Here is a 17,806-nt window from a genome sequence, read left to right as displayed (position 1 = left end):
AACGACCGACTTTGTGATGATAAACTCCCCCAAGGCTGACATGTACACATTCCTTTGGAAGACAAAAGCAATACTACAGTTCGTCTGTGTTGTTTCCAGCACTCAAACCCTTTTGCTGTCGAGTACTACTTAGGTTCAACTCATTGCTCTTTAAAGACGTGGGCAGCTTCTCGTCCCACCTGCTGAGCATGATCTATACGTTTGTCACTTGACTTTGCTCATTCTTGCCCACGATGTTGATATAGGATTGCCAAAAGGCGCGATGCTTATCCAAGAGCAGATATTTTCATCAGTATGAATATGAATCGGCTTTAAGAGCACTTTGAAGTCACTTGTTTTCCGCTCGAAGCATTCGACCTCTCTGGCAAGGTCGCAACTTTGAGTGATTTAGTCTTCCACAATGTCCCTCCCGTTCTTCTGATTCGTTTCGTAAAATTTCGAAAGCTCTAACTCGAACCCTCTCAGCGCTTCGCCAAACTACCAAGGTTCCGTCAGCATGTATCACTTGATCATATTTTCGGGGTTGGCTAAGCCTGCATTTGTCGGTACACCGTCATTGTAAGACTTAAGAGTTAGGATGGCAAATTTAAGACTATGAACACAGGATTTGAATGTTCTTAAACTTTAGCAAATGGAAGTCTTAGAAATTTCAAGACTGCGAGAATGTCGAAGTATTATCGATTACCCTATTTGTAGTCGGCCGCGTAAGGATCCTAGATACGACTGACCTAAACCTTGAACCCAGGCCTTCTCATTTTCTACAGAGAGTTAGAAGGAAAATAAGGTTCAAGAGCCAGCAGATTTCATCAATATTGTAAAAATATTCGCTGCCTTTGGTGTGACAACCAGCTATCCCTACTATTCAAAATTGTGATGCAGCATCATGAAGAATGTGGTAGTGTTTAGGAGAACTGATTACAATGAGCTGGAACCCTTAGTTGTGGACACATCCAGGTTTAACGATCAAAGAGTAGCGTTAAAGAGGCATCGAAAAAAGTATGGAGAGATATATCAGCCAAGGAGGAAACATTTCACTTCCACAGTTCAAAGCCCACCTCGTTCCCTAACGCAAGCGTCCCAAGCCACTCTACTGGAGGTTAAATTAGGGAAGAGCACGTATGAACCATGAAGCATTCATTCAAGTGCAAATATCTTGACAGGAACTCCATGATCTTCAAGAACTCCTCCGTAGGCATTTGCTGGTACGCATAGCGGGTCTGCGGTACATACATCAATATACATTTGTGGTAACTTCTTCAAGAAATCAGATTTCGTTAGAAGCGGTGACAGACAACATGAGCTTCTTGTGGCTGGATCGGGAGCAAAAACCCCAAGCATTGTTGCCAAGGCAGCGTCGTTGAATATTGGTACCTTAGACCGCTCGGGCAGCTCGCCTTTGAATTGAAGTGGATCGCAGACGAATGGAATAGGCAGAATCTGTGCAGCAAAGCGTAATCCATACGCGGATTCGCTTGCTCTCAAAGCAACTGCGGCAGAGATATGACCTTTTCCTAATTTAGCGAACTTCAACTTGCTGAGAGTGGTGTTGAATTACTGCCAGCCGAGCTGCCTGTGACGTATATCTTCTTCTCGTCAATGTTCACTTGACTTGCATGTTTGACTATCCAGATGAAAGCGTCATAATCGTCGTCAATGGCGGCTGGGAAGACGTGCTCTGGAGTAAGGTGATACTCAACACTAACGACGACATGGCTCAGACCTCTTGAAATCAGGCGACAGAAGATGTCGTCAGCCTGAATTTTGCCAAGGGCCCAACCACCGCCATGGTAAAATACTGCTCCTGGTGCTAAATAACGGAGATTTCTGGTGTGTAGATGCAAATTGGAACCATGTGCACTGCACATGCCTCAAACTCACTGGCGCTTGCATCTACATCGTACTCAAGTGAATCTCGTTCTTTGAGAGTCGAATCGCGATAAGCTGCGCCAGTATTCAGAACCTCACGCTGCTGTCCAACGGTTCTATCAAGATTGACGGCTGGTCGAAACCCCAGAGATTTCTCGAACTAAGTATATCTGTAAGACAGTTTACAGTCCCAATTCCTGTGAGACATCCTCTTACTGCGAGCCATTCTTCGGATAGTCCATCTATATTTAAATCGCCTGACCTGTGCCAAACGATTGAATCAGAGCTTGAATAGTTCTCAAAGCTCATAGCTGATGTATTGTGAGTCTTAAGGTGCATAAGACGATTCATCTCGTTTAGATCAGAGCTTTTCCTCCAATATCACTTTTCAAAAAGGGCTCACAAAATATAAAAATCATCAAAAGACTAGATAAAGAGCCAAGTTGAAAGTTATTGTAAACTGTGTGGCGAGTAATCTTACTTTGATACTTATGAGACGCCCTTCATAATGAACTCCACCTTTCGCGCTGCTAAGGTTTTGCGGATAGTAATTCTCGCTTCCGGAGCGACACCTAACGTCTCTTCTCTGCTTTTATAAATTAGAATACGATAGAGAGTACTGATTCAAGTCGGAAGTCACGCAGATTGAGGAGTTTTGAGAAGCTGCTTATAAAACTAGCTAAACTCTCCTCTCACTGAATCTTTTCCAAGAGCTCTGTTGAAAGTTCGTGCTCGGATATTCAAATAGCGAACGACAAAGGCTGGACAGGAAAGACATTACTCTTGTTGGAAGCGAAAAGTGCACTGATCTATAGCCCTAGCAATAGCATATTGTCATATAGTCGCGGTAATTTACTTGATACAACTTCCAAACTACCTTAAGACTCAACGCCATTACCTGGTTGTAAGCCATTCTTTTTATCGCACTCGCTGTGATGGTAGGTGCTCTACTGAGTCACCCGAGAGTATTGCAAGGAACATGTGATATCATACAACAATGCATCATTGAGAACTAAGCTTGAGCGAGGTTAAAATCCGTGAATCATTGGGATACTGGGCGCGCCGTGAAGCATGAGGCTCACATTGAGATCCTCAGTATGTTCAGCAAGCCTTTCCTCCCAACATCACATACGGTGCCATGATTCTCAAGAGGGGTTCTGAGAGGTCTCTAAGCAAAGTACATGAACGAACTGTTCTTTGAGAAATGTCAAGCCTCTGTCAGAAAGGTAGAAAATTTAATTTGAACTCCAAAAGTTCTCAGCTGATGTTCACCCTTTATGGTATTTATGACTCTTCAACACTACTTCAAGGCGCTAACATCTTAACATATACTGGATGGGTCCAGCTGCGCTGAGCTGGACGATCTTCAGTCCGGGGGTTTGTCATGTCTGTCTGCCCAGCTAGCTTCGATGCGGGAGCAAACGTTGACATAGTCCTTCCATCTTTCAATCTTTTCATCTTCAGACCTATCAGTGTTCGTAAAATCAATATCATTTCCGGTCCAGAACATGCACCATTGACTGTTGGCCAACTTCCACGTGCCTACGCTTCGTTCGAAATACCACTTGTTGACTGGGTTATTCTTCCTGCTCCTCCACACAACACCATCCGGTAGACAAGTCCGCACCATGGCGTTGAAAATTATATCTGCAACACCCCCGCTTCCCTGAGATTTGCGCAGAACAGCGAATTTGTCCAGATATGGCACGGCTGGCCGAATCCGCGAGTTGTCTGGGGAAGGATCCTCCCATGTGAGTATGGCGCCGCCTTCATATTCGCCTGCGACAATGATTCCTGCTATACGACCATTGATTCGTGACAAATAATGATTAACATCAAGGGGCCGACCAAATGAATCTTCTATGAGATGTAATAAGCGTGAAAAATTGATCCGTGGATCCGAATCAAGGCGCAAAGAGGTACCCTCTGGTCCCGGTGGTACCCAGGGAGCGACCTTGGGATCGGGTATAATGGTAAGTGGCATGCCCCGCTTGAAGAAGGTCGCAGGGATTAGATTTGTATTTATTGAAGCTAAATCATAGTCCTTGAGTGACGAACTCAAACGACTGACTGGAAGAGACGAAGAGATTGTTGGCTTGTCCGTAAGCAAATTGTGGATAAGGGGGTTACGCTTCGGTCTTGTTCCCACACTAGAACCGGTTGGATTTGGAGCTGGGGTCGTGCTACTGAATAGTGCTGAGCTTGCGGCTTCGGAAGGAGTAGTAAGCAAAGCAGATGAGGAGGGAGGAAGAACCGCAAGACAGCTTTTCATCAGCTTGAGATTCTTGACATGTTGCTCCAGCTCTCGTACTTTAGCCAAAGACTCGGATGTGCTTCCCTCCATCGATTTGCTATTGTCTTTGTGTTCTTGCTCCAGACACACTTGCGTCAGTTGTAACAACTCTTTACGGACACTCGTATACTCTTGCTCAAGGTTAACGAATATATGACTCCTGTCGGTCTTGTCTGCCGCAGGAAGCCCGCCCAGAGGATCTAATACGATGACCTTGTCAACGAAAGTTGGAGTTCTTTTATCCGCCTCGTGTTTGTCTATAGGGCGAGACAGACCAGCAAGCTCCAAGGTCAGAGCCAACATTATGTCATCTGCTTCAACTCGACGGGCTTGTAAACCGTCTGTGTATGCGATGGGGGGAATGACAGGTATAAAGCCTCGCTGCAGGGTTGCCAATAAATATTCGTGCATAACAACTGAAATCTCGCTCTTTACAGAGACCGAACTTTGGATATTTTCGCCATGTGTAGAAATCCCTAACACCTGATCAAGTACTCTCGCGCCAGATTTGCTGTGAGCACTGATGGCGTTGGCAAGTTTGAAAGCATGCCTCATGACAACTTTCCTCCAATCTGTCCAGCTCTTCTCCATGACCTTGACTGACGGTTCAATTACCACACAGCTGAGCAGGCCTAGTCTCGCAAGTTGTGAAAGTGTCATAGCGACGCCGGTTCGTGTTTGCTTATCAAGATCATCAATCGCACGTATCTTGACCACAGCGACGTGTAGAGGGCCATTCATATCCAGATTAAACTCTTCCGGCAACTTGGACTGGGTAAATACCGGGCTCTCCTCTATGGCCCTGGCCTGTCCATACAATCTACCTAAATTAACGCCGCTCTTTTGTAATCTTTCTTTTCTCTCATGCTCTACGGAAGGAGAAAGCATCGAAGTTGGCTTGTCTAGTTTGGTCCTTTTGTCGTCTTTGTACCGTGAAAGGTAGGCCTTGGCATCTCGTTTCGTGGCACTTGCGCTGAAGACCGAGAGGAAGAAATTGCGGTCAAGCATCTTTTGCTGCTGCTTGGGTGACACTCGAGGCCCTCCATGGCCTTCTTCACGTGCTTCATTGCCGCTGCTGTAGTATTTTGGTCTACCAAAGCATTGCAGACATTTGTGATCGCGTCCCTAAGGCTCGTCAACACAACCGGCTGGTTGCTATAACTCGGAACAAGACTCACTGTCCGAAGCGTCGGGCTTCTCCCAACCAAACCAAACCTTCCAGGTCTCATCTTTGAGCGTTCTGGTTATTTCGAAAGGCTCGGCCAGATTCATAGTGACGTGCCTGCTGCCATTGACGCTAGTTGTGGTGCAAAATTTTGCGTTCTCATATGGACAATTGAGTGTCGTGACTGCAGATGGGTGAAGTCGGTTCTTCCCCACAAACAAAGGACGATGACTTTCTTGCTTGCCATGTGGCTTATCGATAAGACGCTACTGTCATTGTCATTTCCGGTCCACACCGACTTCTCCTCTGACTCACAACCGGGCATGTACATCCATGCAATTTTCAAGCAACCATGACCACAAGAGTTCTCTATGTAAATGAGAAATGTCGGACGCTTCCTCCGCACAACATGTCTGAGACATGCATAACGGCGATGGTAAGCGCAGCCGATGGTTAACGCAGCATGAACGTCGAAGTTGTCCTGGAGCTGCGAGCTCGATACCGAGGCACGGAGGATGGCGCACGCGTTGCAGATACTGTGATCAGACCAGTCAATCCTTGAGCTATGAAACGCGCAATGTCGACCTCTAGCTGCATGATCTGGCGCGATGCTGAAAACTTGCGGTGGCCAAAAGGGAAGGGTCTGAAGACCGCAATGCTTGGGTTCGGCCAACAGTCTGTAATCTTGGTACTCTCGTAGAGTCGGACATCTTTGGAGCCTCAGATTTGACATTCGGCACAAATTCGTCATGTTTATGACTATGGAAAAGAGTGCATCTCTGATTCTGTGATTCATCAAGCCAATACTTCTGTTGAAAGTGGCACCAGAATTTTGTAAAGAACTTAATTTTCAGATAGTAATTGTATCTCTAGGTGATGATTGTTATGACAGCTGACTTATGTATAACTTCAGTCGCTTCAACGAGTCACCGTTCAGCTGTGGCTCACGATTTACGGCAGACCTCTTGTACCAAAGTGTGGCAAGCAACCGAGTAGACCCCTTGGCCGAATAGTCATCCATTGGAATCTCGACGCTGCGTACTCCCTTAATGCTCTAAAAAGAAGGCGTTATGCCCCACCTCTTTCTCTTTTTCTTCTTCTGTTGTTGCACCACCAAAAGTCGTATGCCGCGTCAACGTGGCTTTAAGGTGGTCCTAAGCATCCATGTGTGAATGGCTAAACGAAATGATGATTCCAACATCGTCGCTTGGCCAACGCATGTAGCCCGCCTGGTCAGGTCGCAAAGAATGCAATGGTAGCTGCCGAGCTTGCCAGATGCAAGACGGAAGTATGGAGATTGTGACCGGACTCTGAGGTTGCGAACAAGTACTGTAATCTGCGCGGCTACATAGACGGCGTTTGCAATACGGCGAGGCATGCGAGCGGCCAGAAGCACGAAGACGATTCGTGTCCGGCGTAGATAGAAATTTAGGCCGTAATTCTGTGCTTGGTACAATCCGTATCTACTTGAACATGGAAAGCCATCTACTGACGACCTCCGCACTCTCAGCAAGCACCCCTACCCCATCTAGGCCCCAGCTCCTCTCTTGTAGGCCAACCATGCCTAATACGAACCAACCGACGACGGCCCTACAAACCGCGCCTAGCATTGCCAATATACAGGCCCTCCCGAATCCACAGTCCATGAGAATCTCGATTGCAGCCACATTGTTTACTATGACAGCCCATGACACAGCACTGGCTGCAGAAGGAAGATCGTAATCCCAAATAATGAGCAGAATTGGGAACAATTTCGTGCATGAAGACACGATAAGAGCGGTAGAAATTGCCGTACTGTGTGGATAGTAGGGAAGCAGCCTCGCGTTAGAGCCCGGTATCATGGATCCGGGCCACGCGCAGAGGACTCGGATAGGTACGTGAAATGCTATTGTACTGAGGAGGCACAGTAAAAGGAAGAAGAGATATTGGAGGAGTAAGGGGTAACTGCTGAGCGGAGTTGCGACTGGTGTGGAGGAGGGCGCTGCCTTCTCAATGCGCGCCCAGGTAAGGTAGACGTCGAAGAGGAGGAGGAGGATGCCGAGACGTATGATTGAAGGCTAGGACCCGTTTAGCTCACAGAGAATTGCGCATTGCTACAAGAGAATACGCACGTCAAAGCGGTCATCCTCGCGACCCAGACGATTGAAAAGAAGATGTCTGTAAACCTGAATCACTTGTCTTAGCTGGAACGCACCCGTAGGACTACTAATTTTGTCTTACTAACCTGAGGCTTTATCAAGACCAGGTCGATAAACAGCACAACGAAGTCATGCTCAACATATTTGTCGGCGAATCTCTTGCACCTCGGACACTGGGTCAGACGAACGCCTTTTCCCAGGGTACGATCATCGGCCTTGGAGTACGTGGTATACAAGGTGTTAACGGGGAAGCGGCATTCTATGCATATCGGCATTTGTGGACCTTGATGCTTACATGATCGTGGGATTGCAAGCTGAAGGTTTGAGGGACTAAGGGTGCGGCGGAGCATGTAACGTGGAAGGCCAGATCGGGAAGGAGGTCCGTGGGTTCTGATGGCCATCAGCTATCCAAGAGAGTCGAGACTGTTCACAGAGGGAGGTAAAGATCGAGGTACAACATACATAGCTGTTGTGAGTTTGGCGTAGCATCATTTATGATTAAGAGATCTGCAAAATTTGCACAGGATGATGCGATAATGTTGCAGAGAAACTGTTTGAAATGTGTCCAGCTGTCTGCAGAGAAGTCCCGTGACTCTATTGTGCTGAGTCGGCTTTCCAGTGCCTCTAATCACTTCACATTACTACAGTATGATACAAAGCCTGTACGTGTAGCATTCGGCATCTCGTTGAGCTCAAACTCTTAGGCTGTTCTGAGTTCCATTGCATTGCCAACAGACAAGCTTGCACCGGCCTTGCCTCGAGATTCCTCTTCTCCTCCTATCGGCATGGCTGGTCACTCATAGCCCGGCCGCAGCGTATTGTTGATAGGTGATATAAGCGGATGCCATTGTGCAAGGAAGGTTATGGCTATTCCCCTTGTCAGCGAAGCTTTCTTTATGACCTATATTGCACACGTACCCCACATGAGGAAGCATGACCACGCTGACAAGATCAGCGACGACCGCCACACTCTGTAGGAAATCAGCCCATATCATTCAGAGGAAGTGTATAGGCGTCGTACGTCTGATTTTCGCCTTTGGGGCTCAAAAACCACGAGGCGATAGAGAAAGCGATGATGAAGATGAGGCCGATGATAAGGCTCCAGCTGTCCAGCCGTCAGCCAAAGAACTTTCAATTGATCGATCAGTGGCTTTTACCCGTTTGCCATCTTTGCGACTGTTTCTGCTCTGAAGCGGTGGTGGTGTGCTAACGAGAGCAACGAAGGCGCCTGAGATGCGGATGGAAGCGCAAGCGGAGTGATCTCGCACCATTCCCAAATCAGCTCTAGTGGCCGTCGCCTCAGCCTCATCCGTCACAACCATCAGGACGCCGAAGCTTCTCGCTTCTGCTTGCGCAACCGCTCTCACAGCCTAATACCACCCTCATTTGCCATCATATTACTAAACTTCCACATACGAGACACGCACATATATATATCTACTCTCCGCCATATACCCGCCATGTCACGACCATTTCCTGACGCTAAACTCGACTCTCAAGACGCCGAAGCAGTCGCCCGCGCAAAGAATATGTCCATAGGCGACGTCGAACAGATCGGCGCGCACTGCTCGTCAGAATTCTGCCACATAAAAACTTTTCTACCATTTACATGCCAATTTTGCAAGCTCAAGTACTGCGAAGACCACTGGCGGCCGGAGTGGCATGCTTGTTCCGCAGCCACGAAACAGGTGGAAGAGCAAAACAGGACAAAACTCCCGGGGCGACCAACAATCAAAGATCATGAAAAGCAGTGTTATAACGTTAAGTGCAAAACCCTTATCGATACTGCAGCACAGCCCGCCGTACACTGCGACAGCTGTAGGAGGGATTACTGCCTGAAACATCGCATGAAAGAGGACCACGACTGCGATAACGTGCCTCGGCCGTCCCCGCCAGGCCAGTCTGTGCTAGATGCGCAAAGGGAGAAAGGACTCTCTGCACTGCGGAATTTCAAGGCTTGGGCGAGCAAGAAGAAAGAGGAGTCCAAAGCGAGTGCATCAACGCTCTCCATTCGTCCGAAACCGAAACAGCCTGCAGGACTAGCGGCAATCAATAAGCTGAAAACCGAAGCAAAGGGCGATACGAAACTCGCTCCGGAGAAAAGGGTGTACCTTTTCGTCGAAGCCAGTGCCGACACGACGACCGCCAAGTTCCCGACAGGCAAATTCTTCTACTCACGCGACTGGAGTATAGGTCGTGTTCTTGATGCTGCCGCCAAAGCCCTGCAGGTCCAGAATGTAAACAATAGAGTACCAGGAGAGGAGGAGAAATTGAGAGTCTTCCATGTAGAAGCGGGAAGACTGTTGGAATTTGGAGAGAAGGTCGGCGACGTGCTCGTAACGGGAAACACCATTGTGCTATTACGGGGAGTGGGGCCCGCGGTGCCTGACTTAATCGGAACGTAGATCTTCTTTGTCTCCAATATTGGAATGGCAGGCAAGAGAGATGTGTTTGGATTTATTAATGAGGCTTTTGATGAATGGCTCATGATACCATCCTTCTTGCATAGCATGGCGTTTGCTGTTGATGGTCTAAGATACTCCTCATGATTTTAAGACATAATAGAAGCTTTTGCATGTAGCAGTTTGTACCGTCTTTTCTCTCGTGATGTTCTTCTCTACCTTTTCGCAAGTTTCTGTTTTTTGCCTTCGAATCTGTGTCCACGGAACGACAAATGGCTACTCGAACTTCCAAGAGTCTTGATGACACAGATCCAGCCACGTATACGGAGAATTCGTCTCTCTGGATCTTGACAGAGGGTAAGTGCCAGCTACGAGATAACCGTTGCTATTGTAAGACTAAGACCGGCATGAGCCAAAAAGCCATCAATATTTGATATGATTTTTGTTGGAAGGTCAATGGGTCAGGCACGTAGGTGCAAGGTCGCTCTCTGGAAGAGATTAAACTTGACTTGCCCAACTGATTGGATTGTTGCAGTCGATTCTTCACGACGATGAGATGTGTTTTTAATTCCAAGCGCAAGATATATCTTGAGCTTAGCATACAAGAGAAACATAAATGCTCCAGCTCCCACAACCCTTGAATCTGATACATGTTGGTTCTGAATTCAAGCTTGCTTCCTTGTGCCCCAAGAAAAGGCGGCAAGAAAATGCCTTCATGAAGTGTATCCCCGTATCGGTCATTGTTGTCGATGTCTAGAAAAAGATGCGCTCCTTGCACATGCCCCTTCCAAGTTATAACGTCGGCAGGCTGCCTCAACCACCAATATCTAGTGTTCGAACCGGAGAGATCTGTAAGGGGTCAACGAGCGAGGGCTTCACTCCTTTCTGGGGCTCGCAGCCCCGAACTTTGCGGGGAGGGCTTTGCTCGCGCGCACCCATTGCGCGCGTTCTGGCCTTTGGGAAGATGCACAGCCTGGGGTCTGCGAACCACACAGCGTGCGTGCCTGCAACGCAACTACAAGGACGCCTCGACGAATTGTTTCAAATAATCCAGAAGCTTTTCGACAAGGTGTTTGAAACATGATGGCATGCGGAGCCTAGGAGTCAATGTTCCGAGCTGGACGATGAATGTTGATGAAGATGCACAACGCACTGAGCGCAGTGCTCACTATCTTCTAGACAAATATAGGAGGTCTTCCTATACTGTCTTGGAATCTTGCCATTCGCCTGCTGCTCCTACAGCATCCCGAGACGCGATCACTCCGAGCATTTTCTTGGACCTAGTACAAGCTATGGTATGACTCTATACTCCACAATCGTGCTAGGCAACTCAAGTGCTCACCAAAGGTCAAGTGTAAAGCACGGCAGTTGAAATTATGTCGTCAACCACGAGCTTAGCCCCAACACTGACTGGGTCGGAATCGTCCTTCTCAAGCGCAGCATTGGGCCAAAGGATTCTCCTATGGTTCCTCCAGGTCTTTGGTGCTCTCGCCGTCGTCATCTTTGGCACCTTCACAGTTCTGGCAAGGGATCGGCCGAGCTTGGCAACAAGCAAGCCGATGTTGCAAACATGATCTCATTTTTGCAGCTTTGCGACGCCGTACTAAGTGGTGGAGACGCTGAAAGTGTACGCAAAGCGTTCTGAAGCTAGAACCGTGAATATGCCGTCTTGCAAGCTGACCATGAAAAGATCGAATCAAGCCTCGTCAGGATCTGCTCCCAGCATTTGTCTGTCGCTTCGGAGCAGCTTGATCGCTTCGCAAACGGCACTTTTCCTTCGCCGGCGATGGCCGGCTTATCAGGCGCATCTGGCGCTGCATCTCAGTCCTCAAACTATGGTCTCATCACCGGAATCGCCATAGGTAGTGTTGCCGTCATCATTGTGATCACTACTTTGACCCTGTTTTCTTTCGAAAGGAGGCGAGCCATGAGACATTTTCCTGGCTGTGAGTGCAAGACGTGTTTTCGACGATTACGCGAGCAGCGGTATTGTGTGAAAGTTCTCGAAGGGCAATTCGGTGTGAACAGCGTGTGAGGCATAACGTGCCAAACCAAGTGCTTACCTGATTCTTGGGTCAGATCCTGTATCGTTTTGCATCTTACGAGAACGAATTTGATCTGATCTTTTGTCGCCTCTCGATAATGGCAGAGCTCCGGCTCATTCATTTATGGTTCGAAGAGATACAAAGGCTAGACTTTTCTTAATCCCTGGTCCCAGCAGCTTCATGATATTTTAGATGAAACTCAACTTCTACTAAACTCTATGTGGCTGGGTCTGTAAATTGCGACCCGAAATGTGCAGCATGGAGCACTTCTTGGTTGCATTTTGAAACGCAAAGAATGAAACATAGTTTATCTCATCCGCGCGTCTTAAAATAGGTAGGGCGTTACGGCTCTCTCGCAAAAGAACAAAATTTAGACGTCATATTTGCTCACAAGGATCACGTGAGTATTGCTCATATCTGAGTTTGTAACAAGAAATCCAATGCGTATATTGAACGGTTTGCGGATCGAGCAACGGTCCACCACGCGTCCTTGGCAACATTGGGATTGCATATATTAACGAACACTAAGAGTATGTCGATCACCCAATTTGTGCCGTCAGCATTTTGAGGACTTAGTAGGAAAGAAAATATATCGTCTCAAATCGCTGCTTAGGCGCCCAGTACTGCTGCCAGCTATACGGTCACAGTTCCGCAGTAATGAATATTGCAGTCGCCTGCTCCATGCTCGTACAATTGCAATCACTGCTTCAAGCATCGCAACATCGTTTATCAGTACAGTGCCTCCCCCTAGAGTTCTTGCAAAGCTTGTTGGGTACATCGTCATCTAAGTGGCTGAACTTATACCAGATCGCACCCTTGCTTTTGATGACCTCAACTTCATAATTGGGTTTTTTGGGATTTCAAGGGAATCAGAAGCTGTCTTCATCGTCATGCCGGCATTATAGATATTGGGATGAACTGGTGCAGTAAATGTTCACCCGCTCCTTAAAATACTTCTGTAGTCCAAACCTGACCTACAAAAAAACCGTAGAGATGACCCGTGACATCAGTGTGTACGTAAGTCTCCTGGCCCGTGAATCAGCTTGAACGTGAATCCACGAGTTTTTAGCGGCTATGGTCAATTCAGTGGTAATATTTGAGAGTATTTTTGTTGTGCAAGGGGTGTTTGACTCAAGCTGTGAGTGAATCAGGCAGGAAAGGTTCTTTGAATGTGCCAAATAAAGGAACAGGCCTGATGAGAGCGGGTTCAAGAAGTGAAGTAGATCTTGCAAAGCAGCTGCTTTCATGTGCAGGTAACATCCAGCATGTGTTTGAATTCGTCCTACAGGTCTTGTCATCGTTTGAGAGGGTGTGTTAGATTCACGATAAGGGGCATCCATGCTTCAAAATAGCGATAAGGATTTCCATCAGTGGGGATTAAAGGCAATGGTAACGAGAACGGTGGCGAGTAATGAAATGTGGACGCGGAGTCATGTTATGGTATCCAGAAGAGTATTTTACACTGATAGACAATGAGGGACACATATTCTAGTGAAGTACTGAAATTTGCGACGAGCCCAGGTCTTAGAAGGATAGGAAAACACAACGCCAGATACGTGGCTAAGGTGGTCAAGCACCGATTTTGGCCTAAAATATGCCAAGCTCTTCTCGAACAGATGGTAGAAAGGTAAAATCATACTTAAAGAATAACACTTGCCATTACGTGGGTATCATACCCCAACCTTTCGAACACCGCAAAGTGCAACTAATGCTTACAATGCCTCACATGCGACATTATTAGAGGCTCAATCACCCGCATTTACCGCCTCCATTACTGTTTCCACTCAAATCTTATTCCTTATCTTCCGTTTTGCCTTCCTCATCCTTCGTTGCTGCCTCGGTCTCCTTTAGTGCGGAATTGCCATCGGCTATTCCACTCGTCTCCTCCTTGATGATAGCGACGGTCGTCTCATTGTCCACCGTCTCACTAGACCCTGAGACCAACTTAGCTTCATGTTCCCCTTCCTTGTCTACCGCCTGCACTGATGACTCTGACCCTTGCGATATCTCCTGTGATTCTTCCTTAGGCTTCTCTATTTGCTCAGTCACCTCAACCTCCGTAACCGAAGTCGACGGTGCAGCTGCTTCGTTGCCGTCACTGCTCGGCTTGGACTCGTTAGTCAGCACTTGCCACGATCCGTGTGAGTCAGTGTCCGAAGCCACTGAGGCTGCCTCATGCTCCTTCTCACCTACATCCAGGGTAGCAGGGGTCTCGGATGCCGGACCTTTTTCAGCCTCTGTTGTCGTTTCGGGTGAAATTTCTGCTTTAGCAGAATGCTCATCAACGGGAGAAGGTTCCTCCACGGCAATAATGGGAACCTCCACATCGTCCTCTGCTTCTGCAATCTTTTCTTCTTGTTTCGGCGGTTCAGACCCTTCTGCTGCAGAAAGTTGTCCATCGCCACCGTTTTCATCAACAGCAGAATACCTTAGCGGCTCAGCAGTCAAAATTATAGTCTCCTCCATCTTGCTATTAGATTTGTCTTCCTCTTCTTCTGGATCCTCCAAAACGGTCGTAATGCTCTCACTACCAATGCTAGGCGTGGCCCTGTGTCTCTTGGTCGTCGAGACTTCTGTAGCGGATAGCATGCTCTTCGGTAGCTGCATATCAGTGGCTGATGTGTCCTGCTCTACCTTCGTGTCCTCTCTCCTCTTCATGATGGTTGGCTTAGCATAATCCGTCGCTGTGGTTGCTGGCTCGATGCCCTCCGCCTCTGGCGGCACAGTGTAATTGTCCTGAGGAATGAGATTGTACACGTCGCACACAGTTTTGAAGAAAACATAGAGTCCAGTCTTGAGCTCAACCTTCCAGTACATTTCCCTGTGCTGAAACCAGGCGTGCGCAAAGATCCGATAAACTCTTCGGAAAATGTTTGTAAGCTGTCTTAGTTGTCCAGAAGCGGATTGAGAGCCACCGCCTTCACCGAGCGCCATTCTCGACGGGAAATTTTTCTGGCTTGTGAGGACATGGTTTGTCCAGTCCAGTGTATGGCAACAGTAATCTATGGCACAGCACGGCTTGGGTGGGTCATGAACAGCGCAGAGATACTGCCACTCGCTGGCGCGCATTTCTGAACATGTCTGTGCCGAGCATGGAGGTTCATCTTGAAACAATGCAACGATCATGGCGTTGATTTCCTTGCACAACAGGCGACATAACTCATAGAGCCAAAGGTATTTGTCCACGCCATCTGGAGGATGGGCAAGCCGAGTGGCTGTCTCGCGATCGATGGGACATATGGTTGTGGAATTGTCGCGGTGAAGGGCGGCATTGTGGAGAGATTTGAGATGCTCTGTTAGTTGAAAGGGACTGTCGATCTATCATGTGTGAGCTAGTCAGTCTGTGTGCCTTGAGTTGTATGGTCAAGTCGTGAGCATATTTTGTTTCACAAGCGTAGAAGAACGTACGTCAGTCAGTGGTACGAGAGGTGGGCCTAGAGACATATCCGCGGCTTTTGTACCCGGACGTATCCTTCTCGACGCGTTTGCCTCGAAAGGATTGCGTCCCAGTTCACCATGCTCATTGGGCATAGCGACGGGGGACTTTGGTCCCAACTGGTCTTCCGCGATAGGGGGTGGGCTAGGAAGCCTTGGCGAGCTCGACGGCGACGCGGCCATTATGAATAGCTTGTATAGATATCTGCGGGCGTGGTTTTGTCCGTCTAAACCAAGGCGGTGGGTACGGATGATCGCGAGGAGCAGGTTCCCGCCAGGTGTTTGCGAGGTGTCTGTTCTGAGATGCACAGACCCGCAGTACGAAGAATACTGTATGTCTCACGTGCGAGGCCGATTTTCAGCCTTGTCTACACGTTCAACGCATCTTTCCTCATCAATGTACTTTGAACGTTGACACCGTAAGGTTCACGATCATTGCACCCAGGCTTATTTTGTATGGTGAAGAGCTGAAGATATAAACAAGGGCGTCTGCAATCAGTGAGCCTACAGTTAGTAAATACCATCAGGCTAAATTGTCGACCAGGCGTACAAATCATGCTCTATTACAAAAAGTACCTCTGGAGAGTTTTCCGTATTTTAGGGCCTGAAGCATTAGCCATGCCTACTGCTCGCATGTTTTTTGCGCCAAACGCTCATGATCTAAATCCGTCATAAATTTTGCTCGGCGTGTCGTCTAGGCTTTATCACTGCCATAATACTCTTCATGTCCCCTATCTGGCTTGCTTTCGTCATACTGAGGGGTTTGTTGGTGCCCGACACTTTTCCAGAATGCCTCTCTCTCGGCTAGAATCTCTTTCCACCACTCCTTGACCTCGGGAAGCTGAATCCGTGTCCCTACTCTCGCAAATTCGCTCAGATTCATTTTACCTCCGTAATCCCTCTCGTATTCGATCATCTGATGCATCAATTCGATCTTGTCCACATCATGCACAAACATACTCTCGTCGGTCTCTCCGTCTTCATACTCCTGCCACAGCTTCCGAATCTCCTCGCCGTTCATTCCACCATTCACTTTACCTAAGAGCCTCCGACATAGATAGTCCATTGTCTCTGCCTCGCGTCTGCTCTTCTCCGACTTTGATACTCCATCTCGGGGTGTAATGTCGCCGACCAACGCCTCAGCCATATCATGTATAAGGGCCATCTTGGTGCACTTTGCCATATCGAGACGAGATGTGAGAGAAGGCGGTGCGCATAGCGTCATAATCGCCATGCGATACATATGGTCACTTATAGATTCGCCATGAGCGATGCCGAAGCGTCTCCAGCCCTCGCGCTTGGTGGTCTTAAGGCGGGAAATGAAGTGGAAGAAGCTGACCGGGGTATTTGTATTCTCAGATGGAAGATATGGGATCTTACTGAGTTCTACCAGAATCCTTCGTCAGAATAGCTTCTACCGTTGACTTGGACTCAATAAAGAAGTACGGGGAGCGCGTACTTTTTGGCCCCGCTAGTAAGCTTTCACATACCGTGGTCTAGTTGCCAAGCTTGCGGGGAGCCATTCGGTGTCGAGGATTCAGAAGCGACTGTTTTGAGTGTCATTATGAAGCCATCACGGAGAACAAGGTGATGCAGCGAACTTACCTGGTGGGGCATTGGTTTCCCCAGCGTCTTGCGCAGTCATGATCAAACTGTTTCGAACGGTATATCTGCTCCTCTCGTTCAGATAATGAGCGTGTAGAAGAATTTTCTTGTCAGGTTCACAACGGGTGAGGAGCGCAAAAGGAGGACAAAGAGGAGCGTTCAAGTTGGGCGGATGAAGAAAAGGCGATAAACAATGGTATCTTTGCTTTTACTCGAAAAGGAAAGGCGCCGTTTCTGTGTTTTCAGATGTAATCAAGAAAGACACAATACGCTTGAGTTTAGTAAACTAGTACCTGCGTACATATGCCGATGGACACGCCGACAGGGAGATAGGGGATCAAAAATTCCTCGCTACGACTCACTCGTCATGTCGCCAACATAAGAAGCGGAAACGCTGGTGCTTACGTGCCTTCATAACGATGCTACTTCCAACGAGCAAGCCCGAGTGAGCCGTGAAGAATATAGGCCTTGAAAGCCGAGGGAAATGTTCTGAGATGTTTCTATACCAGTACTTCCGTTCAAGAGGCTTCTTTCTCGTTATAAAATATAATAAGAATAATCCTCAGATGTGTATGATGATCCTTATCAGCCTCGATCGACTGAAACCTCAAAGACATGGTATTGATTTCGACAAGCCTTTGACACTGTTTGCTCACGAAGACAAGCTCAAGACGCCGAGTGTCGCCCTTGATGAGTGGTGGGGCCTGATTTCGCCACGGATATGCTTGTTGTCAGGAATTATATATCCTTGTCAATCTTGCGAGTGTCATGCGGTCTCGATGTGCAGAGTGAACTGGACCTCCATCTGACGTAAAAAGTGCAGCGAGTGAGCAACATAGGGTGTAGACGATGTCCAA

General features: G+C 47.9%; 8 protein-coding genes across 9 annotated transcripts; 1 reads left to right on the top strand and 7 right to left on the bottom strand.

Moving 5' to 3' along the window:
- Positions 1-1,134: 1,134 nt before the first annotated feature.
- Positions 1,135-1,865, bottom strand: PV09_03305 (uncharacterized protein; the record flags this gene model as incomplete). The annotated part of the gene is made up of 2 exons (XM_016356489.1): positions 1,135-1,505; positions 1,556-1,865. 2 exons carry the CDS (start codon positions 1,863-1,865, stop codon positions 1,135-1,137), a joined length of 681 nt encoding a protein of 226 aa, XP_016216012.1.
- Positions 1,866-3,065: 1,200 nt separating this feature from the next.
- PV09_03304 (uncharacterized protein) lies at positions 3,066-5,510 on the bottom strand. The gene is made up of 2 exons (XM_016356488.1): positions 5,338-5,510; positions 3,066-5,284 (listed from the first exon to the last, which is right to left on the bottom strand). The coding sequence occupies exons 1-2, from the start codon at positions 5,386-5,388 to the stop codon at positions 3,233-3,235; spliced, it is 2,103 nt and encodes a 700-aa protein (XP_016216011.1). The 5' UTR covers positions 5,389-5,510; the 3' UTR covers positions 3,066-3,232.
- A 696-nt stretch (positions 5,511-6,206) lies between these two features.
- Positions 6,207-7,877, bottom strand: PV09_03303 (uncharacterized protein). Its single transcript, XM_016356487.1, has 3 exons — positions 7,549-7,877; positions 7,436-7,489; positions 6,207-7,381 (listed from the first exon to the last, which is right to left on the bottom strand). Exons 1-3 carry the CDS (start codon positions 7,861-7,863, stop codon positions 6,788-6,790), a joined length of 963 nt encoding a protein of 320 aa, XP_016216010.1. The 5' UTR covers positions 7,864-7,877; the 3' UTR covers positions 6,207-6,787.
- A 50-nt stretch (positions 7,878-7,927) lies between these two features.
- PV09_03302 (uncharacterized protein) lies at positions 7,928-8,678 on the bottom strand. Its single transcript, XM_016356486.1, has 4 exons — positions 8,620-8,678; positions 8,484-8,567; positions 8,381-8,433; positions 7,928-8,329 (listed from the first exon to the last, which is right to left on the bottom strand). The coding sequence occupies exons 1-4, from the start codon at positions 8,628-8,630 to the stop codon at positions 8,256-8,258; spliced, it is 222 nt and encodes a 73-aa protein (XP_016216009.1). The 5' UTR covers positions 8,631-8,678; the 3' UTR covers positions 7,928-8,255.
- A 139-nt stretch (positions 8,679-8,817) lies between these two features.
- PV09_03301 (uncharacterized protein) lies at positions 8,818-10,042 on the top strand. Its single transcript, XM_016356485.1, has one exon. The coding sequence runs from the start codon at positions 8,923-8,925 to the stop codon at positions 9,865-9,867; it is 945 nt and encodes a 314-aa protein (XP_016216008.1). The 5' UTR covers positions 8,818-8,922; the 3' UTR covers positions 9,868-10,042.
- Positions 10,043-10,573: 531 nt separating this feature from the next.
- PV09_03300 (uncharacterized protein) lies at positions 10,574-12,056 on the bottom strand. The gene has a single exon (XM_016356484.1). It carries the CDS (start codon positions 12,028-12,030, stop codon positions 11,698-11,700), a length of 333 nt encoding a protein of 110 aa, XP_016216007.1. The 5' UTR covers positions 12,031-12,056; the 3' UTR covers positions 10,574-11,697.
- Positions 12,057-13,418: 1,362 nt separating this feature from the next.
- On the bottom strand, positions 13,419-15,618 carry PV09_03299 (uncharacterized protein). Its single transcript, XM_016356483.1, has 2 exons — positions 15,318-15,618; positions 13,419-15,227 (listed from the first exon to the last, which is right to left on the bottom strand). The coding sequence occupies exons 1-2, from the start codon at positions 15,525-15,527 to the stop codon at positions 13,701-13,703; spliced, it is 1,737 nt and encodes a 578-aa protein (XP_016216006.1). The 5' UTR covers positions 15,528-15,618; the 3' UTR covers positions 13,419-13,700.
- A 212-nt stretch (positions 15,619-15,830) lies between these two features.
- On the bottom strand, positions 15,831-17,201 carry PV09_03298. Of its 2 annotated transcripts, none has more exons than XM_016356482.1 (3): positions 16,950-17,201; positions 16,804-16,891; positions 15,831-16,730 (listed from the first exon to the last, which is right to left on the bottom strand). In XM_016356482.1, the coding sequence occupies exon 3, from the start codon at positions 16,585-16,587 to the stop codon at positions 16,039-16,041; it is 549 nt and encodes a 182-aa protein (XP_016216005.1). In that variant the 5' UTR covers positions 16,588-16,730; positions 16,804-16,891; positions 16,950-17,201; the 3' UTR covers positions 15,831-16,038. The 2 variants fall into 2 exon arrangements, with proteins under 2 accessions (XP_016216005.1, XP_016216004.1); XM_016356481.1 differs by having other exon boundaries at positions 16,835-16,891.
- Positions 17,202-17,806: the final 605 nt, after the last annotated feature.

This window comes from Verruconis gallopava, assembly GCF_000836295.1.
Source record: "Verruconis gallopava strain CBS 43764 unplaced genomic scaffold supercont1.8, whole genome shotgun sequence".
Taxonomy (NCBI): Eukaryota; Fungi; Ascomycota; class Dothideomycetes; order Venturiales; family Sympoventuriaceae; genus Verruconis; species Verruconis gallopava.
Note: the sequence above shows the minus strand (reverse complement) of the source record. Positions and strands in the feature narration are given on the sequence as shown.

Coding starts and splice junctions, on each gene's coding strand:
- PV09_03304 (XM_016356488.1), bottom strand. CDS start 5,388: ATGAGACCTGGAAGGTTTGGTTTGGTTGGGAGAAGCCCGACGCTTCGG. Junction 5,285..5,337: donor GAAGCCCGACGCTTCGGACA/GTGAGTCTTGTT, acceptor GACGAGCCTTAG/GGACGCGATCACAAATGTCT.
- PV09_03303 (XM_016356487.1), bottom strand. CDS start 7,863: ATGGCCATCAGAACCCACGGACCTCCTTCCCGATCTGGCCTTCCACGT. Junction 7,490..7,548: donor TGGTCTTGATAAAGCCTCAG/GTTAGTAAGACA, acceptor CAAGTGATTCAG/GTTTACAGACATCTTCTTTT. Junction 7,382..7,435: donor GCGAGGATGACCGCTTTGAC/GTGCGTATTCTC, acceptor AACGGGTCCTAG/CCTTCAATCATACGTCTCGG.
- PV09_03302 (XM_016356486.1), bottom strand. Junction 8,434..8,483: donor CCCAAAGGCGAAAATCAGAC/GTACGACGCCTA, acceptor GATTTCCTACAG/AGTGTGGCGGTCGTCGCTGA. Junction 8,330..8,380: donor GTCATGCTTCCTCATGTGGG/GTACGTGTGCAA, acceptor CAAGGGGAATAG/CCATAACCTTCCTTGCACAA.
- PV09_03301 (XM_016356485.1), top strand. CDS start 8,923: ATGTCACGACCATTTCCTGACGCTAAACTCGACTCTCAAGACGCCGAA.
- PV09_03300 (XM_016356484.1), bottom strand. CDS start 12,030: ATGAATGAGCCGGAGCTCTGCCATTATCGAGAGGCGACAAAAGATCAG.
- PV09_03299 (XM_016356483.1), bottom strand. CDS start 15,527: ATGGCCGCGTCGCCGTCGAGCTCGCCAAGGCTTCCTAGCCCACCCCCT. Junction 15,228..15,317: donor CTCTCGTACCACTGACTGAC/GTACGTTCTTCT, acceptor CACACATGATAG/ATCGACAGTCCCTTTCAACT.
- PV09_03298 (XM_016356481.1), bottom strand. CDS start 16,989: ATGACTGCGCAAGACGCTGGGGAAACCAATGCCCCACCAG. Junction 16,892..16,949: donor GGAAACCAATGCCCCACCAG/GTAAGTTCGCTG, acceptor CACTCAAAACAG/TCGCTTCTGAATCCTCGACA. Junction 16,731..16,834: donor AGCTTGGCAACTAGACCACG/GTATGTGAAAGC, acceptor GGATTCTGGTAG/AACTCAGTAAGATCCCATAT.